This window comes from Coffea eugenioides, chromosome 10 (genome assembly GCF_003713205.1).
Source record: "Coffea eugenioides isolate CCC68of chromosome 10, Ceug_1.0, whole genome shotgun sequence".
NCBI lineage: Eukaryota > Viridiplantae > Streptophyta > Magnoliopsida > Gentianales > Rubiaceae > Coffea > Coffea eugenioides.
This window is the reverse complement of record NC_040044.1, coordinates 3,854,084-3,877,096: the sequence shown is the minus strand read 5'-3', so window position 1 is coordinate 3,877,096 and position 23,013 is coordinate 3,854,084. Positions and strand designations below refer to the sequence as shown.

Sequence of the window (23,013 nt, the reverse complement as noted above, 5' to 3'; positions counted from 1 at the left end):
ATGGCAAGTGATGTGATTTTAACAATGTTATCCTACTACATCTCAATATCCAAATCATAATAAAATTCAACATGCGATGAACCTAAGCATTTACCTCTGGGGTGAGACTCTTTATCGTTCAGCAAAGAAACAGCTGTGCAACTAACTAAAATGCATGACAGGTAAAGCAGCCACTGAAGGAACCTATATGGCGAGTTCGAAGAAAAGATATGGCCTCATGGGAGGTTCTTGCAACTTGATGTGACTGGTGTGATAGGACAGAGCTTCTCATTTCTTGGGCCTTCTTTTGTGCTGATCGATCTGAGCTTGTTCATTATCTTGTCCATCGATGAAGATCTCTTCTTTTCCAGTTTCATCTGAACAAACCATAAGATCATCTCAATCAAGCATTCAGAGAATAAATATCTGGTAGCATATTAGATTAATTTTCCAAATCCCGATTGGTTGTTCATTTCCATTCAGACGGTCAAAAAATATGGGTGCGCAAGTAATCATTGAGTTGATTACAGGGCAAGACATGAAATGCTTGCTGTGAGTCTGTGATGTTGAGGAATGACTTGAAGCACTCTATATATCTTATGTAACTAGAGAAAACCTCAAGTTTCCGCGTCGCCGCCTCAGCTTTTGCTTTCCGCAAGTCCCCCCAAGCAATTGCTGCAATTACTTTGGTTGGGGAATTAACACCCTCCCAATGTCAAATAACGGCACATGCTCCTAAGACCGGCTACCTGTAGGTCCCGTCTGAAACTGACCCGGTTTTCTCATTCGCGTACACCCGTACTGTTCCAGAGTGTGTCATTTCACTCTTTTCTTTTGCCATTTATTTTATACCAACCAGTTCTAGAACTTTGTTAGAGGTTGATGATGATGTTCTGGTTAATATTTACCATCCTTTTATCAAATGCTAACTTGTTTGGATCTGTGCACTGAAATGCAGATGACAATCATTCAGGGGACGATAACCTGTACTACAAATTGGAACGATTTGGTAGGTTTTTTTTTTATAGATTTTAACTTTTTTAATGATTATTAAAAATTTTAAAATGTAAATGTTTAAACAAATGAGAATAACACAATCGATTATCAATAATCAGAATCTAAAATTGCACTGAGTAATCAAATCAAGTACAACCCTATAATGTGGTTGCTAAGGCCATACGTGCAAGTACTTGATGGTTAAAAGAAATTAAGACATAAATATAAAAACTAACGAGAAAATAAAAAATCGATTATATAAACTAATAAAGAGTAACAATTGACTTTAAAGAATAGACGTGTTTATGTCTTAAGGATCATGCTTCACTAAAAGCCATTTATTCCTCGGCATCCAAATCTACATCCAATCCAATCAAATCTAGGAACATTGAACTATAACATCAAGAGTTGAAATGAAAAAAAAAACATACAAAATTTAGTGGCGTTCAAACCATATTGGAAGACCCCATGTGGGACGTCCATTAAGGTCCTAACATTCGTTCTTTTTTTTTTCCTTCAAAAAAAAAAAAAACATTCGTTCTTTTTATTCAAGGGTTCTTTTGCAACTGTCCTGTGGAAATAGGGCATGGACCTCCCCTTCCCAGGTGCATCGTATTCGATAGTCATAACAATCTAATATATTTTCCTTTTATCCACAATACGGCTAAAGGAATATATATATATATATATATATATATATATGCAGAATTATATCTCCTTTCGTCTCTTTTCGTGTATATGCAAAGAATTTGAACTTACGAGTCAATGAAGTTGGAGCCAGATCACGTGTTAGGAAATCCAAAGATTAAAAGAAAAATTTGCGAATGACATCAATAAAGGATATTTGCAAAGATATGTTTCTTGATAAATAAACATGGCCACGTATTTACTCTCTGCGCAAATGCGTGTGTACTTGTAGAGACGATCAATTTGCCAATTATTATTTCTAATAAGGTGGTTGGTTGGATTGGATTTTGGTGGGCCATTTGCAAATTACAGAAAAAAAGACAACAAAAAATCCATTGGCCAAAATCCTAAATTCCCCCTTATTTTGTTAGTTTGTCACCGATTTTGTTTACCTTATGTTTTTAGCGAAGAGGATCTTCTTCTTCTTCTATGCATAAATTTTTCTTCTTTTAACTAGAGACATGACAATAGTTACCAACAAGTTCTGTAATTGACTCTCGTATACTATCTCGTTATGTATTCTTGAGGCAAGACTTTACATAATTTTAGAGAATTAGTCTGATAGAAAGGTTGGAATATCCCTAAATGAAAAAAAAAAAAACTAGAGACGTGACAAGTGTTACTTAGGTCAAATTGATCGAATAACTGTGGTTGAGATTTTTTTTTTTTGGGATTTTAGCTTGAGCACCAATTGTACATGTATCTATATTATGACGACTTGGGTCCTTCACCGTTTAGTAGTTTACTGCTGTAATTTATAGAAATTATCGTAAAGTACGTGCAACTTTGATGCGGTCACAATAAAAACCCTTACCATGCAACACTTGAGTCCTCCAAACCCAGCTTGTCAGTGATGGCAAATTGGCTAGTTGTCCTTTAATCAGGTATTCAGGATGAACTTTAGATTACAGCTTAGATTCTACTAACTTGAACCTCTGTTAAGTTATTGGTGTTACTAACACATTTGGCCAACTTTTCTTATTTCATATTTGTAAACATGGAAAGATATTGGTGTACTATTGACCAGAGGATGTTTTTTTAGGCATTGATCATGAATAGAGGAAGTTACTAGGCCTGGTGCCCAGCGCGTTTCGCGGGGTGTCCATTATTGACTATTTTAGGGTAATATAAGATTCATTTAATAATATAGATTTAGAGTATTTTGTATGATAATTGAGTTGGAGTAGTGGATAGAGAGGTGATATATTGAATTGATTTATTTATATATAGATATAGTAAAATTGAAGTGTTTTGTATTGCCTTTTTAAAATTAATGTGATATAAAGATTTGATGGATAATATTGGTTTTAAAAAATTTTGTTTTTTTATTTTAATTTAGGAAGAAGCGAATATTATTTAAATTAATGGAATATAAGTTATTTTTTTAAAGTTGATAGGATGGAAAATTAGGGGGAGAATTACATTGAGAGCGTTATAATTTATTGTACTCTGGTTGTTGGTAGTTTATGTATTTTAGGATTATGATATTTTCATAATTTGGATAGGTTGGATGTGGATGTGTGCATTGTTGTAGTGGAATAATTTATGGAAATGATATAAAAGAATGGGAATTTTCTTGAAAAATAATGGATAATAGGTATTTTTTTGGCAAATTTTGATATAGTTTGATTGCTCTATGATGAGATAAATTGATGATTTGGAATAATTTTATATTGTAGCTTGGTAAAATATGTGTTTATTAATTGAGTATGTTTTTTTGATAAGTAAAGATGATATTGATTTAGTACAAAAGATGGTATATTTTGTAATATTATATATGTATTTATATATGTGTTTGTGTGTGTGTGTGAGTTTAGTATTTTATTTTAGGTGATATAATGGTTTAATTTAATATGGTTTTTATATTTTTCGTGGTTTTATTTGTTTGTTATAATTTTATTTATTTATTTATTTATATATGTATATGTTTATTTGATATTTTATTTGAGGTTGTATGATTGTTTAATATTCTTTTAGCATGTTTATTTTTTCTAGTTTTGTTTGTTTGCTATATTTGTGGTGTTTGTATTTGTTTTGTGATTAACGCGTTAATATGATTTTTTTAAAGTTGTATCATGTATATTTTTCTTTGTATATATGAGGATGTGGTTTTAAGTATTTGTATGTAAATTGCTGGTAGTTTGCTTATTTTTGTTATAGTTTTAGAAAAAGTTAGTGTTTTTTTATTTTGGTTTTCAGTGGCATATTTTTAATTTTTTTAATTTTTGAAATATTATTCAAGTAAGAATTGATTATTTTAATTTTTGAAATAATTATTTGAAATAATTTTATATTTTTAAAACAATTAGTTGTATTAGTGGAATTTAATACAAAGAGGTACAATTGATTTGTATTGATTAGATATATAAATTTTTTTGTCGATATATATATTATAGAAAAATTATATTTTTGTTGATGTATATATTATAGGAAATTTATATTCGTTGTGTGTTATGTGTGAAGATGAAATGTTTTTTAAGGTGCATGTACACTTATTATACGTTAATACAAAGTAGTATTATTAATTTATAAATTAGATATACGATAAACACATATAATTTTCATTGATCTGCATTAATCCAAAACAGCATAATTGATTTATATATATTGATTAGATACACATAGAATTTTTATTCGTTAGTGTGTGTTAGATGTACATAGGATTTTTAGCGACCTGCGTATTTTTTTTATATTTAATATTTTTTTCAATATACACAGTTTCGACAAAGTTAATAAATAAGCGGATAAATATAAAGAAGGAGGGAAAATTATAAACATAGAAATAGTCTCGAAATTATAATTATTTCATATAAATAACACTTATTATATGTTAATACAAAGCGATATTATTAATTTATATATATTAGATACACGTTAAACATATATGATTTTCATTGATCTGCATTAATACAAAACAGCATAATCGATTTATATATATTGATTAGATACACATAGAATTTTTATTCGTTTGTATGTATTAGATGTACATAGGATTTTTAGCAACCTGCATATTTTTTTGATATTTAATATGTTTGTTAATATACATATTTTTGAGAAAGTTAATAAGTAAGCGAATAAATATAAAAAAAGTGGGAAAATTATAAACATAAAAATACTTTGGTCTTTATATATAATAGATACACGCTAAACATATATGATTTTCATTGATCTGCATTAATACAAAATAGCATAATCAATTTATATATATTAATTAGATATACATAGAATTTGTATTGTTTGTATATATTAGATGTACATAGGATTTTTAGCGACCTGTATATTTTTTTGATATTTAATATGTTTGTTAATATACACATTTTAGAGAAAGTTAATAAGTAAGCGAATAAATATAAAAAAAGTGGGAAAATTATAAACATAAAAATACTTTGGTCAATATACACGGCTTGAAGATAGCAAAATGACGGGAGCAAAAGATCGAAGAAACAAAAGGACAAAATTGATTGGCAAATTACAAACGAACCAAGAGAAAAGGCACAACGGGAACAAAGCAACAAAAAAAGAAGGGATAATTTCAGAAACCTCCCCTGAGGTTTCTGACATTTACACTAACCTCCTCTGTGGTTTGAACAATTACACTGACCTCCCCTGAGGTTACTAATTCTTTACAAATTCAGTCCAAATGATTAAAATATTGTTTTAGAGAGTGAAATTAGAATTTTGTACCTGATTTGCCATTTGTGCTACATGTCCAATGAATGACAAAGTATTACAAATTAATTAATAATTAATAAACTTTAAGGAGCGTAGTTTATAGGCAAATACGTATTATTTATTTAAAATACCAACTCTTTACGGATATTTTACTTTCAAACATTTACTTTATTACAAATATTTATTCTCAAATACAGATTTGTATTTACTCTCAAATATTTAATTTTCATTAAATAAAAAACCTACCAGTTTTTCTTCCGTAGAAATATTAATATTACACTTTTTCAATTTTAGTTATAAATATTTATGTATTTAGCATAAATTAAATGATTCAGGATAAAATACTCATAAAGAGCTAATACTTTACTCATGTAATGGATGAAAACCATAAAAAATTAATACTTTATGGGCCATTTCTTTTTTTAAAAAATATTTAATTTATATCAAATAGATAACCTACTGATTTTCTTTTTGCGAGAATATTACTGTAACATTTTTTAATTTTTAATTACAAACGTTAATATATTTATCATAAATTAAATATTTAAAAATAAAATATCCGTAAAGAGTTGGTACTTTAAATAAATAATACGTATTTGCCTATAAACTACGCTCCTTAAAGTTTATTAATTATTAATTAATTTGTAATACTTTGTCATTCATTGGACATGTAGCACAAATGGCAAATCAGGTACAAAATTCTAATTTCACTCTCTAAAATAATATTTTAATCATTTGGACTGAATTTGTAAAGGATTAGTAACCTCAGGGGAGGTCAGTGTAATTGTTCAAACTACAGGAGAGGTGAGTGTAAATGTCAGAAACCTCATTGGAGGTTTCTGAAATTATCCCAAAAAAGAAATGAGGACAAGCGCAACAGGAAACAAAGCCGCTGCATGGATCCTGTGAAAAGACCAAAAAGGACGAAATCAGTTGCGAAATCACAGTGAAACCGGCAGAATCAACTGTAGCTGCACCTTTGGCGCTTTATGTAGTTTAGATAGATTCTAACTTATCGTTGAAAGTATGCTTGTTTTCACATATATCATATGGGTTCCCTTATTTAGTGTTTTACGAGCACACAATAAGAAAATGAGTTCGGTATGTTTTTTTTTTTTTGGGTGAAAGAGTAAACTTTTACCACAAAGTTGCAGATTATGTAATATATGTTTATTTGATTTCGCCAATGAAATCAAATAGATATATACACGAATTTAAAAAAAAAAAACTATTCGCACACATAATCAATGATGAATGAAAAAATTCATTTTAAAAAATATGAAGGATAAAAATTTTTATTTTATAAAATATGAGAAATTATGAATCGAATTATGTAAAATTTAATTTGATAATTTTGTCCTTAAAAAATGATCACATGCATGTGGTGGATTTGAATTTACTGTGCTTATGTGGTGGCGTTGGTTTAGTGAATATTGGGCAAAGGCCCAAAAGGGAAAATGTTAGGGATACAAACTAAGAGTTCAAGTGTGCTGTCCATCTAGTGCACTTGGTGGATTTGAATTTACTGCGCTTACGTGGTGGTGTTGGTTTAGTGAATATTGGGCAACGGCCCAAAAGTGAAAATGTTAGGGATGCAACCTAAGAGTTAATGTATGCTGTCCATCTCAATAGGAAAGGCCTCTTTGGTGGTTTTAAATACTTACCAGACTACCGACTGATGGACTTATTTGAGCGAAAGCCCTCAAAGTGCAATTGACACGGCTGGTTCGTTACCTTTTGGGCCACAACAGCAGGCAGCAATGAAGCACAATATATGTATACTAGAGTATTTCTGGTTGTGCCAATGCCCAAGGTATTGTGTAAAAAATATTGAAATGTGTTTTTTTAATAGAAAAGAATCTAAGCTGAATATCTTCAGGTATAGTGAGCTATAAGAGGATGCAAATAGAAGAAAATTCTGTACAATAAATATTGAACAATATTAATAATCAATTGGAGAATTTCAAATACAAATTGTCCATGTTTACTCATTTGTAAGGTGTAGAAAGAAATGTATACTCTTTTGTTTCCAATACATAGCAATCTATCGATTAGTTAGCTCTATTACAGTCATATAAAGGATACATTGAGTTAATAAGTGAAAGCAAACAAACTTACAATTGGAAAAATATGATTAACAGGTGAAACACAACAAAACTCGGGCGCAAAAATTGTAGCATATAGAAAAGGAATGTTAAGAACTACTGTACATATTATTCATTGCTAGAGAGACTTATATGACATATGAGTATTAAAATGCACTGCTCTATCAAAAGATATTGGAGCAGTGGACTCTAATACTGCGTTTTCAGCTCGTCAAGCTACGATTTACAACTTTGTGGCTCTGCTAATAGCAGTCATTAGCAGGTGAGATAGGTCCTAGTAAGTGTAAGTCTTAGAATGCATTGCTCTATCAAAAAATATTGGAGCAATAGATTCTAAGACTACAATTCAGCCATGATAGACCTACACACTCGAATTGAACATGACAACAAAATGAAATCTGCAAACATGCTTCTTCTCAAGCAAAAAGAAAACGAAGCTGAAACAATTGGAAGGAGAGGGGAAGAATGCTAGGCAAAAAGTCAAAAACCACTTCTGGACAATGCTAGTTTCCGCTTTCTTAGACCAAAAAAAAAAGGCAAGAGATGGGAAAGACTGAGAAGTAAATCTGCAACTTTTTCTACAAAATGGCAACAAGCGTTAGGAACCAAACAATTAATTTGTAGTCAATATAAAACAACAAAGAAACAAATTCAATGGCTATAAACTCACAAAATCACAAGAGGAGATGGGTGTTTTCACCATAGTCATCTCATTTCAATCATTCTGGTTTTTGTAGTGAAAGTAAATCGAAAGTTGTGATCTTTGGGACATCGATTGAAATTTGTGAAGGTCTTTCTTGGTTAATTACTGAAGGAAAGCGAAGGGAAAGTGGGGAAAGTAAAATGAAGTGCAAATGGAGTGTTTTGCTTTCCTGCCATCGGTGCTAAAGTTGTTTGACTTTTTGGCTTCTTGTCACTTTTCTTCGTTGAACCAGAAAGAGAAGAAGGGAAAAATAGAGAAACGGGAAACAGAGAGAGAGAAAGGAAGAAGAAAAAAAAATGATGGGCTAAAGTTGTAAAATGAACTACAAATAGAGTGTGTTGCTTTCCTGCCATTGGTGTTAAAGTTGTTTGACTTGTTGGCTTTTTGTCTTGCATAATGGAGACAAACAAGAAGTGGAGAACAGAGCTCATGCCGGGAAAGACTGAGAAGTAAAGCAAAAGAATATGCGGAAAAAGTCAGAAATAACCCTCAATAGTTAGTTACTGTTTTGGGGCTAGTTATTTTTCTCTGGACAAGTTAGTAATTTCATGTAACAAGACAAAAATAACCTCACCAATGATACACTGTTCGGAGAACTAATCAAGATTCTCAGGGCATAAACGGAAGAAAATTTTTCTCCCTCCCCTCAGCCCACCACGTGGCTAAACCTGAGAGTAGAAGTCTTAGCTTTTTATATATATGTAATATATATATATATATATAATAAATAAGAAGAATGAAGAATAAAGTTCAACTTAACCATCGAGGTTGCCTCGTTAGCTAGGGGAAGGCTCTCATTGAACGTCTAGAGTTCAAATTTTAGACCTGACAGTAGGAGATGAATATGGTGTAACGAGATTTTTCCACACTAAAAGTTTTGGTTTAGTAATGGTTTAGAAAACAAAGTACTATAAAGGTGAGTTAAAAGAGCTTTGCACTTTTCACATGCAGTGTTTACTCTTTAATACCAACGTATTATTTTCTCACTTTTTACAGGTGAATGAGGCCGTAGAGATGAAGGTTGTGTTTTCTTTTTTCCTTTTCCATTCGCCTTGTAGTTATTTAGGCAATCAGCAACCAAGTTTGAATTGGAGTTAATATTGATTGAAGGTAAATTAGGAACTTCAAGCCTCTCCCACTTTTCTTTCTTAATTATTTTAGGGACATGTGACCTTAGCCCTTTATCAACACAATAAAGAAGAGAAAATGCGAGTTAAAACCCGAGCTTGTTTCTCATTTCTGATAAAAAAGAATATATAAGAGCAAGGATTGAGTGGCACTGTCCCTTGAGTTGGTCGAGATGATAGAGTTAGTGTCATACCTTTCTACCAATTCGGGTTCGAACCTCTCTTGAGATATCTGCCCGTCGCACAGGATTTGTCTAGTGCATCTTACCCCTCCATGTGGTTGGCGGGCTATTACACGGGGCAGGATTTATTCAGTGCACACTCTCGGGTAGCGATTAGTGCGTCTTACCCCTCCATGTAGTTGGCAGGCTATTGCATAGGGCGGGTTTACTTAGTGTACACTCTCGGATAATGGTTGCGAGTTTCCTTCTCAAAAAAAAAAAAGGATTGAGTGGCACAAAATCTTTTCCAATTTTTTTTTTTTTGTCAATCGTCACTTATCTACCCTATACCTACTGAACCACCATCGAACACCCATATGGATTTAAGTTACTTAAAGTGGTAAGTCACATATAGTAGCAAGTGGTGGGAAGTAAGGTTTGAACCCTTAATCTCCCACCCTACCAAGCTTTAAACGCTATGGTGGTGGTCAACAATCCAAACGCTATTGGTTAAATCTTTTCTAGTCTTAGGTGAAAGAAAAAGTGCCACTGTAAAAGCGTGATAATTATGGTGATAAATATTGTTGACTGGCACAATTAAAATGGCTAATGCACATATTCATAGTCTAAACATGGATTTTGTTCGTGGAAATTACGTTAAGGAAATTGGTGAGAAACCTGCGCTGCAGACAACAGGACCTTGGCAACCTAAACACTAAAAACGTTGAAAGCAATCGGATTCGGAAAAATCAAAGTCAATGCATAGTCACGACCTTGGCCACCTAACCACTATAAAAGCATGATAATTATGGTGATAATTTTTTTATGCCATACTTTGAAGGATTCCTTGAGATATCGTCCATTGTTGCACACATGATTTAAGGATGTCCAAATTATAGATGACGTGGAAAAGCTAATTAGGATTAAATCCATTTGATTTGACAGAAAGAGAGGCTCTGGTTTTCTATTATGTTTATGTATTATGATAACACGACAAAGAGGACTTACTTTCATTTGTTTCCTCACTTATAATAACACCAAACTCTTTATAACAATTCTCGGGTCCTTTTTTTTACTAATATAAAAGGATAAAAATGTCCCTAATTTTTTTAGTGTAAATTGGAGGTTTCGAATTTGGAATCTCTCATTTACATTTCTTTTCCCAATACGACTCAACTCATCCCTACCTCCACATATTTTTTAGAGTAAAAAATTTGGAGAGCTCCTAAACTGTTATGGTTGTTCACTTTTTAACTCCCAATCTATTTTTTATCTCCGACTATCTCTTGAACAATTAAAAGTGTATAGTTTAAGGAATTTTGGCCATTTTAAACATAAATTCGGTTGAAATCCATGGGCATTTTTGTGCGACCATAATCAAAAGTATTGAAAACTCAATAAAAGTATCGAGAGTCAGAGTAGAAGACTTGAAAAGAGAAAATCCTTAATTTTCCTTGAACTCTTCATCAGATTTCTCTACAAAAATTCTAAATTCATTGATTTCATACCCAAGTGGCCAAAATTTCATAAGGTTTTTTATGTCTCTCTCAAGTATTAAAACAATGAATTTGGAAATTTTATGGAGAAATTTGATGAAGTGTTTATGGAAAATGAAAGGTTTTCTTTTCTTAGAACTTCTACTCCTACCCTTGATGCTTTTGATTAATGTTGGACAAAAATATCCTTCGGTTCCATTTGGATTTATGTCCAAAATGGCTAGAAGTTCTTAAACTATACACTTTTAATTGTTCAGGGATCAATTGGAGATAAAAAAAGAGATCAAGGACCAAAAGTGGACAACGATGATAGTTTAAGAACTCCCCAAATTTTTTACTCTTTTTTTTATATTACAATTTATAGAAAGGATGGTTGTAAATTCATATAGATATATATATGTGTGTGTACATATGTTTCTAAAACTAATTTACATCATTAAAAGATCACTAGGATGCCATTAACATTTACCAAAATTTAATTTTAAAGAATAGCTCAATTGTCGCTTATTACAATAAACTTGTTTGCATTCCAGAATAATTGAAATGACACCAATACAGCTCAACCCCTCAATTGTTTTGCTTAGAATCCATAATAAGTATAGAAAACAAGAAAACAAGAAAACACACCCAACATTCTTCCAGAGGTGCAAGTGGAGCAAGTTTCTTCCTTGAGAGATTCTTTACTTACTTGTTAAGACGGGGTTTCTCACTTCTCCTTCTTGAATAGATACGAAATTGAATTTCATACTCCTCTTCTGAAAGTCCCTTAATTATATTCTTGATCCTTTCCTTCCGTGTGCGCACGTAAAGCCTAGAAATTCCTGGGAATTGGACACTACCTCAAGTGTATTAGATTTCGTTTCCATTTTATCTATTGAATTTTCAAAAAAAAAAAAAATTTCCCCTTTTGAGAAACAAGCTTCGGTTATTTGTCAAAATTTGAAGATAAAACCCCCACGAGCCAGCAGCACATTGTCGTTGATATACATATCCCTGGACAACTAAGAACTGCAAGGACACTACACCAGAAAACAAAAGAGGATTTTTGTTAAAAAAAAAAAAGGAAAAAAGGATTTTGTGTCTCTCATGGCAGATTCAAACTTGTACGTTTTAAACAAATCCTACTTAACATGTCCAAAATAAATAATATCCCAGAAATTAGGTTAATCATGTTCAGACAAGATCCACAATCCAAATTGTATCGTGCCCGGTCACGGTTGAGAAGATTAATTAATCCAAAGTTAATCTCTTCTAATATTATATAACCCACAGCCCATGTGAACAACTTGGAGAACATTAATTATTTTGTGGGTCAAATAGACTACGTGTTTTTTATGCAAATTCAAATTCGGACTACTACGAGTTTCATGTGGTTGATTATTTATGTCACTAACTCTACTTTGAAGTAAATTTTGAGTAATTGCTAGAGTCTTAGCATCTGCACAACAATATAAATATTGGATAGTGTGCTCAAACTTTATTATACAGCTAATACATAGCAATTTAAGTTCAAAGCTGAAACTTTAACGTCAAAACTGATCAATCAACTCAATTCATTCATCAACCACAGCTTCTATTTAAGCTAGCCATGGCTTCTAAAGAAAATTTCTGCCAAGATTATCTGCTGCTGAATCCAAAAGAAGCGGGATTTTGGGATCTGCTTCGCATCTTCTATTCATCGGAATTAGAGAAGAGGGATTTCTTCGATACCCCGATAGCTGACAGGTTAGGAGGCTTCCCCGACCGATGGCTCGTGTTTGTCTCTGTTGTTGGTCAGAAGATCCTCCTCAAGGGGAAAAAACCCATGGCCAACATTGGATATTACATAGAGCAGTGGCTGAATTATCCAACCGCCAATGGTGGCTTTGGCCGCCTCATCTTGAATTTTCTTTCAGGTTCTTATTTTCTTTATAGCTTCAAGTTCGATTTTATACCCGAGAACTTTTGTCATTCTTGCCGGAAGCAGTCATCGATATATATATATATAGTGCCTTGTACTTTTGGATGGTCTTTAAATCAGAATGTGATTTAGCTAGGTTGAGTTCGTATTTCTAACTGCTAGTGCATGCATGCAAGCCCAATTTCGCTAAGCGAATAGGGGGGACAATTTCGTCGGTTCTTGAGTTAGAAGTCTTGTTGAAATAAATTATATCATATCTTGTAAACTATGGTATTCATCTACTTCCTTTGATTAGTAGCTATCTTCTACTTAGTGGATAGGTCTGTATCACGTTTGAAACGATTAAGATTTAGGCCATACGAAGATTGAAAGAAAAAGTCAGCTTATGGGGAAGATGATGGTCCTATTTGAAAGCTTATGTGACACAGTATGCCTAATTGAGGGAATTGCTTAGTTTAGTTAAATTGATGTGAGATAATCAAAATGTGGTCTAATTGCTTGCAGGAAAGGTGGTGAGGCCAGATAGGCTGTCTGCAACTTTCACGTCGGCCATAGGAAATCTGGACAAACGATGGGACTTAGACAGCAGAATTGGAGCAAATGACGAGAGGTATGGTGCAGCCTTATCTGTAATGGCCGCAAAATTGTCCTACGAGAATGAAGCCTTTATAACTACTGTATTCAGAGATCGATGGCAGGTAATTAATTTCAGGACATGGCTTGTCCAAGATTTCCTAAACTCATAATTTTTTTTTTTTTTCTAAATCCCATGTATCATGGTCCTGACTCCTGATCAATCAAATTGATTGCTTTTCCAATTTTTATTTTGCAGATGGAATTCTTGGGCTACTTCAACTTTTGGAACGGTAAGTGATCACTGATTTCTCCTCCTCATCTGAAAGTTTTCTCTTACTCTTGCCATTCATTGTCATTGACCTTGTTTTGTCTACTCCAATAATGCATTTAAAATTGCAAATACGAGTATTATACACGACAAGCTTCCTAGACTTTGCCTAAACACGGCAAACCGGAAATACATATATATATATAATTATCAGCAAATAGTAGGTGGCTTAGTGGGTGGAGGTTGTTGGCAGTAGATCACCTTGACGTCTAAATGATTATTCAATTTCTTTGGAGGGAAATGAAGGGCTTAGGGGTGGGGGCCGGGTGAGTCATCTCACCTTGAGAAATGCTATTTATTATCCCATGAAAATGACAATTATTATTCATTAGTTGCTTTACGAAAATTAAACTTTTTAAAAAAAAAAAAACTTTATATAAACTTTAAGATTGCCATATACTACGGACAATGAAATGAGGATGAGCTGATTATTTAGTCATTATCTATAAGCTGGCAAGCACTTGACCCAGGAATTAAAGAAATCAAATGCAAAACTCTTAGGTCATGTTTCTTATTTAACCAAACAACATGTTCAGGAAAATAAATTGCTCCCTAGATTTTTATTTTTATTTTCCATTCCTAACTTTTCCCTACTTTTTTACTCAGACTACGAGCAATTTTACACAACACAGGCCATCATGTTCCAAGACAAGAAAGTTGATCCGGATCTCATTGTGGTTGCATTTCGAGGGACGAGTCCATTTGATGCAGATGATTGGCTCACGGATTTGGACCTTTCTTGGTATGATCTTGAAGATGTAGGCAAGCTTCATGCTGGATTCATGAAAGCCTTAGGCCTGCAAAAGGAAAAGGGTTGGCCTAAGCAAATTGATCAAGGCTCTGGCACTAAAGAATATGCTTATTATGCAATAAGGGAAAAGCTGAGAAAATCACTGAGTGAAAATAGGAAAGCAAAGTTCATGGTCACTGGGCACAGCTTAGGAGCTGCATTGGCAATCTTATTTCCAGCTATACTAAGTTTGCATGAAGAGGAATGGCTGTTGGATAGAATGGAAGGAGTTTACAGTTTTGGGCAGCCTAGAGTTGGGGATGAGAAATTTGGGAATTTCATGAAGGAGAAGCTTAGGTTGTATGATGTGAAATATTGTAGGTATGTTTATAACAATGATATCGTTCCAAGATTGCCATATGATGACAAAACCCTATTGTTTAAGCACTTTGGGCCTTGTCTATACTTCAACAGCTCGTACAAAGGGCAGGTATGCATATATATATATATATATATATATATATATATATATATATATTTCATTTTCACCTCATATTATTTAGTATATGCCTTATGATTCACAGCTGGATTATTCTAACAATTTTCGTATTTGTCGTCTCTTTTGTGAACTGAAAACCAGATTCTGGAGGAGGAACCAAACAAGAACTACTTTTCGCTGCTATGGGTTTTACCAAAGTTTATGAGCGCAGTCTATGAGTTGATAAGGAGTTTCATTATCCCTTTCACCAGAGGAAATGAGTTTAGAGAAGGGTGGTTTGAGATATTTTTCCGGGCTGTAGGTTTGATAATTCCTGGATTATCAAACCATGGTCCTCAAGATTATGTCAATCTAACCCGATTGGGGACTTTATCTTCCTTAGCCTATTCTCCTCCTCTACCAGATTCAAAAAAAGACTGATGCTGCCAAAAAATATTCTAGATTATGTATCAAATTTGCCCCCAGACAAAAATAATCTTTTGTTGTATCATTAGATTTCAGTCAATAGTCTCCCTTAGCTTTGCTGCAAGACACAAGAGGAGATTCAATTTCGACCCTCTGTATTCACACAAACCAATGTCATTGGTCGATTGATGTCAACTACAACACAATGCAAAATCAAACAGAGGTCTAGCTATTTCGGGACACCGAGTTTATTGTTTTACTCAAAGGAAATCTGTGATAGTCAAGTCCTTGCGCATGTGATTAATCAAGCTTCCGTCAAAAGATTACTACAGAAAAAGACAAGAAAAGAATAATTAATCAATCTTCCGTCATAAGACTACTACAGAAAAAAAAAAGGAAAAAAAAAAAAACTTCTTTCACGAGAATAGTAGCTAAAATGTTTTTTCTTTTTTCTGCTTTTGATTTTAAAAAAGAAAAGTAACATAAACAAAATTTGTCTGCATTTAGAAGGGCTACAAGATATTAGGCCCACTAGCACGTCAGTTGAATTGACAAATGAAGGAAATACGTGTACAAAATAAATAAACTGCGCAAATGATTGCGTTTCTCTATTGAGCACAAATCTGTTAATTACTTCCATTAGCAGATGAAATACGAGAATTCAAGAAAAAGGGGTACTAAAAAACTTAAACATCAACTGGATTTAAGAAGACTTGTATTTTTTTTTTCTTTCTTTTTTATTAAAACCATTTTAGCATATAAAAGTAGATTACTTTATGAAAGTCATTACTCGTCCTGGGGGGTAAGTGCAGTTTTTTAACGCATTAAGAAAACTAACTGTATTTATCATGAACTCAGGAAAATTGGCAGCTGATGTTGGATTGGGGATTTACATCCGGATTGGTTGTGTGGTTGAGTTACTCTACAGAAATTCTTTTTGTATTGCTGTGTATCTTAGGATGTGTATAATGATTCTTTTGATCAATCATTAGATATGATTGTTGATGTAATCAATAGGGGAAGATCCCCTTTGTAAAGCTGATTTTCCCATAATTAATCAAAGTACAAATTTTGCCAAAAATTTTTTTCAATCAAGTTTGAAAATTTTTTTTTTTCTCATGATCGTTGATTTTCCCAATTATGAATTGAAAAGAAAAAAGTTTATTCAAGTTTTCGATATTTTTCTACGTTTGAGATAAACAAGTCAATGTTTGTCCTTTCCAAATAAGTACTATTTCATTTAATTCTTAAAAAATGAAAAATGAAAAAAAGGACCACCACTGGCAGATTATTCACGCTATGCCTATTCGAGGATAAGAACGGAGCCCCGAACAAAAAAAAATGATTATAGAAAAAGCCTGCTGACTAGTCGTTATCAGATTCGCAAATTCTGACTTGTTCATATTTGTTTTCAAGAAAATAAATTTCTTAGATTCCAAAGCTAATTTACTGATTAAATATGCGCGGAGTGATCGAGCCGGCGAGAGCTCGTGATTGGATGCAAGTAGACGACTGATTGAGAAGTATTGACGTGTTGTGTTTATCAATAATAAATTGGTCAATTGTATTTGGATCGTATTTAATTAGTAGCTCATTGAAAATTTTTTAAAAGTAAAATTAAATTGGGAAAGTATTTTAACGTAGGAGGGCATTAGTGCGAGTGTATATCTATCTATTTGATTATGCTTAATCCTGTTGTTTTAGTAACTTCTTTATACAGAATAGTTCGGCCGCCACGAATTGGTCTTTAGGGTTAAGGTTTATTTTTCTTCTTTGCACTTGAACAATCAGTTGACTGTGATTGTGACGATTTGTCTCCTCTTTGAAGATGTCTTCCCTATACCCCACCCCATTCTAAGCAATATTTTCCCACAGTTACATTCCCCTTCTCCCCTTTTCTTTCAATAGTAAATAATAAACACACACCCAAAATCTAAGATAATTCCACAGGTTTACTCAAAAGGCAATTGCTGACTTCTGGGTAAATCCTGAAGACCTTAAATCCTACACACACATACTTAAATCTCGTGCTGACTGTGCACGACAGCGACTCTTGAGTCAAAAGATGTCAGTCGCGGCCGTGCATCAGCTGACATCTTCTGACCCTCACTAAAAATTTTGCAGCTGCTGACTGACTTTTTCCTGTTAGATTGGGAATGGAGAATTTATTTTGCTGTCGTGCTGACTCAGTACGACAAGTATAGCTTAGAAACACTCCATGTCAGAGCTTCATTTGGCGGATGTTTTTTTTTATATGTATATTCTGAGAAATTAGCCCTTATTATAACACTAATTCATCAAATGGTGCGTAATTACTTTTAATCAAATGCCAAACTTTTCCATAGTTGTCGTATGCTAGTGTGTACATATATATATATATATATATTTTGAAGGAGTATACTAGTGTACACTGCAATGAATCCCATACGCGCACGTGAGAACCATTAATTTGGGTATCTGTGGATTCTCATCTTTTTGACAAGGAATAATTTCAGAAACCACCCTTGAGGTTTCTGACAATTTCACTTAGCTCCCCCTAATTTTAGAAAATTACACTAACCTCCCTCGGTTTAATAAAATGACTACAATACCCTCTACTTAATAGATAATTTACCACATATGTGGAATATAAAAACCAAACCAAAAGTAAAAGAAAATATAAAAACCTACAACAATTGTTATCATCTTTTTGACAAGGAATAATTTCAGAAACCACCCTTGAGGTTTCTGACAATTTCACTTAGCTCCCCCCAATTTTAGAAAATTACACTAACCTCCCTCGGTTCAATAAAATGACTACAATACCCTCTACTTAATAGATAATTTACCACATATGTGGAATATAAAAACCAAACCAAAAGTAAAAGAAAATATAAAAACCTACAACAATTCGTTATCATCCCCAACCTTACTTTAATTAATAGCAGTTTCTTTTCTCTTTCCCTCCATTTTTTTTTCTTTCTCTTATGATTCTCTCCTTTTTACCTATAACCCCACAGTCTCTTCCACCCATCAACTACACCACCATGCAAACCTACTCGAAGTGTTTATTTCTTGTCTATTTCTCTCTTTCCGTAGTACTTAACTATCAGCCCCCTTGTTTATTTCTTCTCATATTATAATTTGCATATATTAAAGAATCAAAATTTCCAAAATTACAAATTGATAGAGCAAATGAAATTTCATGGTCAAATTAGATGGAGATGATAAAGATGGTTGTGATAGAGAGGAAAAAAATAAAATTAATGGGCTATGGTTGGAAGAGAAAAATGGATGACTTTGGGTTATGCTATTATGTCTATTACGTACTAGAATCTAATATCTTCATTTTTGTTTGATTTACAAGTATTGGTAGTGGTTTGTCATAAAGATTAGTTTCTCTGTTCCTGATGCCATTGGAGTACGGGGTTGCTCTTGGCATAGACATCAATAGCGGTTGGCCAGATCTTCTGTTCAAGGAAGGTGATATGCGATAGGTGTTGGGTTCATAATTTGAGGTGTGAGATTAGTTAATAGACAAAATATAGTGTTAATTTGGGGGGGAAGCTTTTGAGGGTATTTTAGTTGGTGGTGGTGGTTATGGTCTATTTGTAAAATGATTCGAGTAGAGTTTGGGATTTTGATGATGCCAAAATTGATAGATTTTGGGGATTAAGTTGGAGTGCTATTTTGGTAACATTTGGGATTTTAGTGATACCAAAATTGATAGAATTTGAGAATTAAATTAGAGTTTGCTTGAACGGTTGATGAGGTTTTAGGTTTACAATTATCATGGAAGCATAGCAAATTTGGATAAAAGTGTTTGTTACTTTTTTTTTTTTGGTTAAATTGATCACTAAACCTTTTTTTTCACTTTCTTTTGATGTTATGATATTGCATAAGGGTATTTTAGGATATTTAAGTATAATTCTAGCCTAATGGGTCTATAATGTTACTTAAATAGTAAAAGCAAGGGAGGTCAATGTAATTTTCTAAAATTGGGGGGAGCTGAGTAAAATTGTTAGAAACCTCAAGGGAGGTTTCTGAAATTATCCCTTTTGACAAATTCAAACTGCTAATGATCTTACTCGGTTATAAATACATGTATATGTAGAGGGCAATCGCTCTCATTCAAGAAAATACCACATTGTTTAAGCATCCACCCAGCAATAGAAATTTTATCACATAGCTATACTTTGAACTGCAGATCAGTTGACCCTTTGAGACTTTGACGTAACAACACATCTTTCTACCCAATGAACACCATTGATTCTAACCTAGGTTTGCCTTCCGAAGAAGATTTCTGTAAAGATTATTTGCTGCTCAATCCGAAAGAAGCTGGTTTTAGCGACCTCCTTCGCATCTTCTATTCACGCGAATTACAAAAAAGAGACTTCTTTGATGCCCCGGAGGCAGACAGCCTAAGGGGCCTCCGTCGCCGATGGGTAGTTTTTGTGTCTGTCATGGCTCAGATGCTCCTCCTCCAGTTGAAAAAACCTTTGGCAGACCTAGGATCTACTCTGGAGCTGTTGCAGAATTATCCATCCAGCAATGGTGGCTTGGGCGGCCTTTTACGGAATTTCCTTACGGGTTTGTTTTAATTTCTGTTTTATTTATGTCGGATGTTCCAATAATTCATATTATTATGCGTAAATTGATTGCTGCATGCATGCATGCAAAAGCATATTATTATGCAACACAGGGAAACAGGATTAGGCATTAATTTTTGGTGTCAAATCATATTCTATTTGATATAGAGAGAAAAAATGATAATAACAGCCATTGAAATCTTGTACATGTTTCATGGAGAACAACGAGCCAAATAATATGGTAACAGTATGGCCTTGTGTATGCTTTAATTGCAGGAAAGGTAGTAACGCCAGACAGGTCGGCTGCAACTTTCAGGTCGATAGTTGCGAATCTGGACACGCGAGTGGATTTAGACGGAAGGATCAAAGCTAATGACGAGAGGTATGGTGCAGCCTTGTCTATAATGGCCGCTAAATTGGCCTATGAAAATGAAGCCTTCTCCAAAACTGTGGTCACAGATCACTGGCAGGTAATTATATATAATTCAGGACATGCAATGCAAGTTTCATGTTATATTACTTGGAACAAGTTTCAAGTCTTTTTTTTCTTTTTTCTTTTTTCCAATTCTACTCTTGCAGATGGAATTCTTGGGCTCCTTCAACTTTTGGAATGGTCAGTGGCTCCGTTCTCCTCTTTATGTGAAATTTTACTCTTTTCTTTTTCGTGTCAAAAGACAACCATTTCTTGCCACTCATTGTTGCTGGCCATTTTTGACTCTTAGTGTAGTGGTGATAATGCGTATAATTAAGTTCCAAACATGAATGATGGCACTACTTTGACAAGTCCAAATGCACATCAACAAGTTTCCTGGTTTTTGCCTAATCGCAGCAAACCGGAAAATACCTCCTAGTCTTTGTTTAGAAATTAGAAGTTCTGATTTACAAGTTGTCAAGTAAACTACAATTGCCCGATTCATTTCGGATGGATATATAGAAATCTTACTCACTAAAAGTAAAATTTGTCTTCTCAAATTTTGCAAAATACGTGGAGTCATCCTTTTTTTTTTTTAATCCTCCTTTCTCTGTACACGCACTCTTTCCATCTCCAAATAAATTTAGAATTTGAATTTTGAACTTAACAATAAAAAAAAGTCTAAGAAATTTTATCTAATAGTTACCCTAAACCTATATGTCTTCTCAAATCTCAATCCTAACCTCACAATGTTGTCAGTTGTCACCACCAACTCGAATGAAAAAAAAATGATGGTGACCATCACTTCATTATGATTTAATTTTTTCAACTGTTAGTGAAAGCTATAGCTAATTCGCATCACGTCCATTGGAGGGCACGTCTTGCCTATAAATTATAATTGGCCTATGAAAATGAAGCCTTCGCCACAACTGCGGTCACGGATCATTAATTGGCACGTAACTATCTCATGATTTATCTTTGCTTAAAATTCAACCGAAAAGGACATTTGTATGGGAGATAGCTATCCGTTTACAACAAATAATGGAAAATTAAAAGAAATAAAGAGGAAAAAACTACGGAGATGATTAGAAGGTTACATCTGAAACATTAAACGAATAACTCTTTTAGCAAAGGAATGCAATTCTGAAGTTTAATTTACAATTTACAACTTGTCTACCCAATACCATTCAGATTATGAGGAATCATACACAACACAAGCCATCATTTTCGAAGACAAGAGAACCAGTGCTGATTCTAACCTGACTGAGGTGGCCTTTCGAGGGACACAACCGTTTGAAGCTGATGATTGGCGTACGGATTTGGATATTTCGTGGTATGATATCGAAGGTGTGGGCAAGATTCATGCTGGATTTATGAAAGCCTTAGGCTTACAAAAACGAAAGGGTTGGCCTAAGAAAATTGAGCAAGGCTCAGGTGGAAAAGACTATGCCTATTACACAATAAGGGAAATTTTGAGAAATAGATTGAGGGAAAATCAGAATGCAAAATTCGTGGTAACTGGACACAGCTTAGGAGGGGCATTGGCAATTTTGTTTCCTGCCATACTGATTTTACATGAAGAAAATGAGCTGTTGGAAAGAATGGAAGGAGTGTACACTTTTGGGCAGCCTAGAGTTGGAGATGAGCAATTTGGGGAGTTTGTGAAGGACAAGCTTAGATTGTATGACGTAAAATATTGCAGATATGTCTACAACAATGATATAGTTCCAAGAGTACCGTTTGATGACAAAACCCTCATGTTCAAGCACTTTGGCCTTTGTTTATACTTCAACAGCCGCTACCGAGGGCAGGTAAAAAAACTTTTTATTTCTTTCTTTATCTATTCTCTAGTTTTTTTTTTCCCTTGTATTATTTTATGGGAGTGTTCTTATAAATTCCTTTTCTCTTATTTTGGAACTAAAACCGAAACAGATTCTAGAGGAAGAACCAAACCAGAACTACTTTTCACTGCTGTCGGTTATACCCAGGCATTTGAGTGCCGTTTACGAGCTGATTAGGAGCTTCATTATCCCTTTCACGAGAGGAATGGAGTATAGAGAAGGGTTCTTTGAGATTGTGTCTAGGATGGTTGGATTGGTCATTCCTGGATTACCAGATCATGGTCCTCAGGACTATGATAACGTCGCCAGACTGGGGACCTTACCCTTCTGGCATCCTCCGTTGAAAGGCTTGAAACAAGAATGATATATGTATTGGCAAACTAAACCAAGTTTAGAAGTATTTATTTATTACTTTTATTGGCAAACAAGAATGATATATGTATTGTAATTTAAGAATTTGTGTTTTATTTGATGGTTTCTTATGCAAGTGATTTCTTTCCTTACAAGTTTGGTAGAGTACAAATAAGACATTATTTAGGATGTTTTCTAGAGAAATTCTAGAAAAGTTTCTCAAGTTTTTAATTGTAATGTAACTTTCTTTGTTATTTAAGATTTCAATAATATTGTAAATTAATTATTTTCTTTTCTCTAACATACATTTCGAGTGTTTGCTTTATCCCTTCAATTCTGTATCCCTGTACATATTGAACCTTAAAATTTTGGTTTGTACAATACATACGCAAAATGATATAGAAGAATCATACACCAAAACCAAAGATTGCCACTTTTATGACAAAGCCATAGTGATCAAAATAGGATTCGCTTTTG

The 23,013-nt window shown here is 33.5% G+C and overlaps 2 protein-coding genes across 2 annotated transcripts; both read left to right on the top strand.

The window, feature by feature from the left end:
- Nucleotides 1-12,453: 12,453 nt before the first annotated feature.
- On the top strand, nucleotides 12,454-15,552 carry LOC113750065. Its single transcript, XM_027293983.1, has 5 exons — nucleotides 12,454-12,821; nucleotides 13,331-13,524; nucleotides 13,659-13,692; nucleotides 14,337-14,950; nucleotides 15,101-15,552. Exons 1-5 carry the CDS (start codon nucleotides 12,515-12,517, stop codon nucleotides 15,377-15,379), a joined length of 1,428 nt encoding a protein of 475 aa, XP_027149784.1. The 5' UTR covers nucleotides 12,454-12,514; the 3' UTR covers nucleotides 15,380-15,552.
- A 3,949-nt stretch (nucleotides 15,553-19,501) lies between these two features.
- LOC113749649 (phospholipase A1-IIbeta-like) lies at nucleotides 19,502-22,738 on the top strand. The gene is made up of 5 exons (XM_027293470.1): nucleotides 19,502-19,933; nucleotides 20,209-20,402; nucleotides 20,512-20,545; nucleotides 21,536-22,155; nucleotides 22,277-22,738. The coding sequence occupies exons 1-5, from the start codon at nucleotides 19,600-19,602 to the stop codon at nucleotides 22,547-22,549; spliced, it is 1,455 nt and encodes a 484-aa protein (XP_027149271.1). The 5' UTR covers nucleotides 19,502-19,599; the 3' UTR covers nucleotides 22,550-22,738.
- The last annotated feature ends 275 nt before the right edge of the window (nucleotides 22,739-23,013 follow it).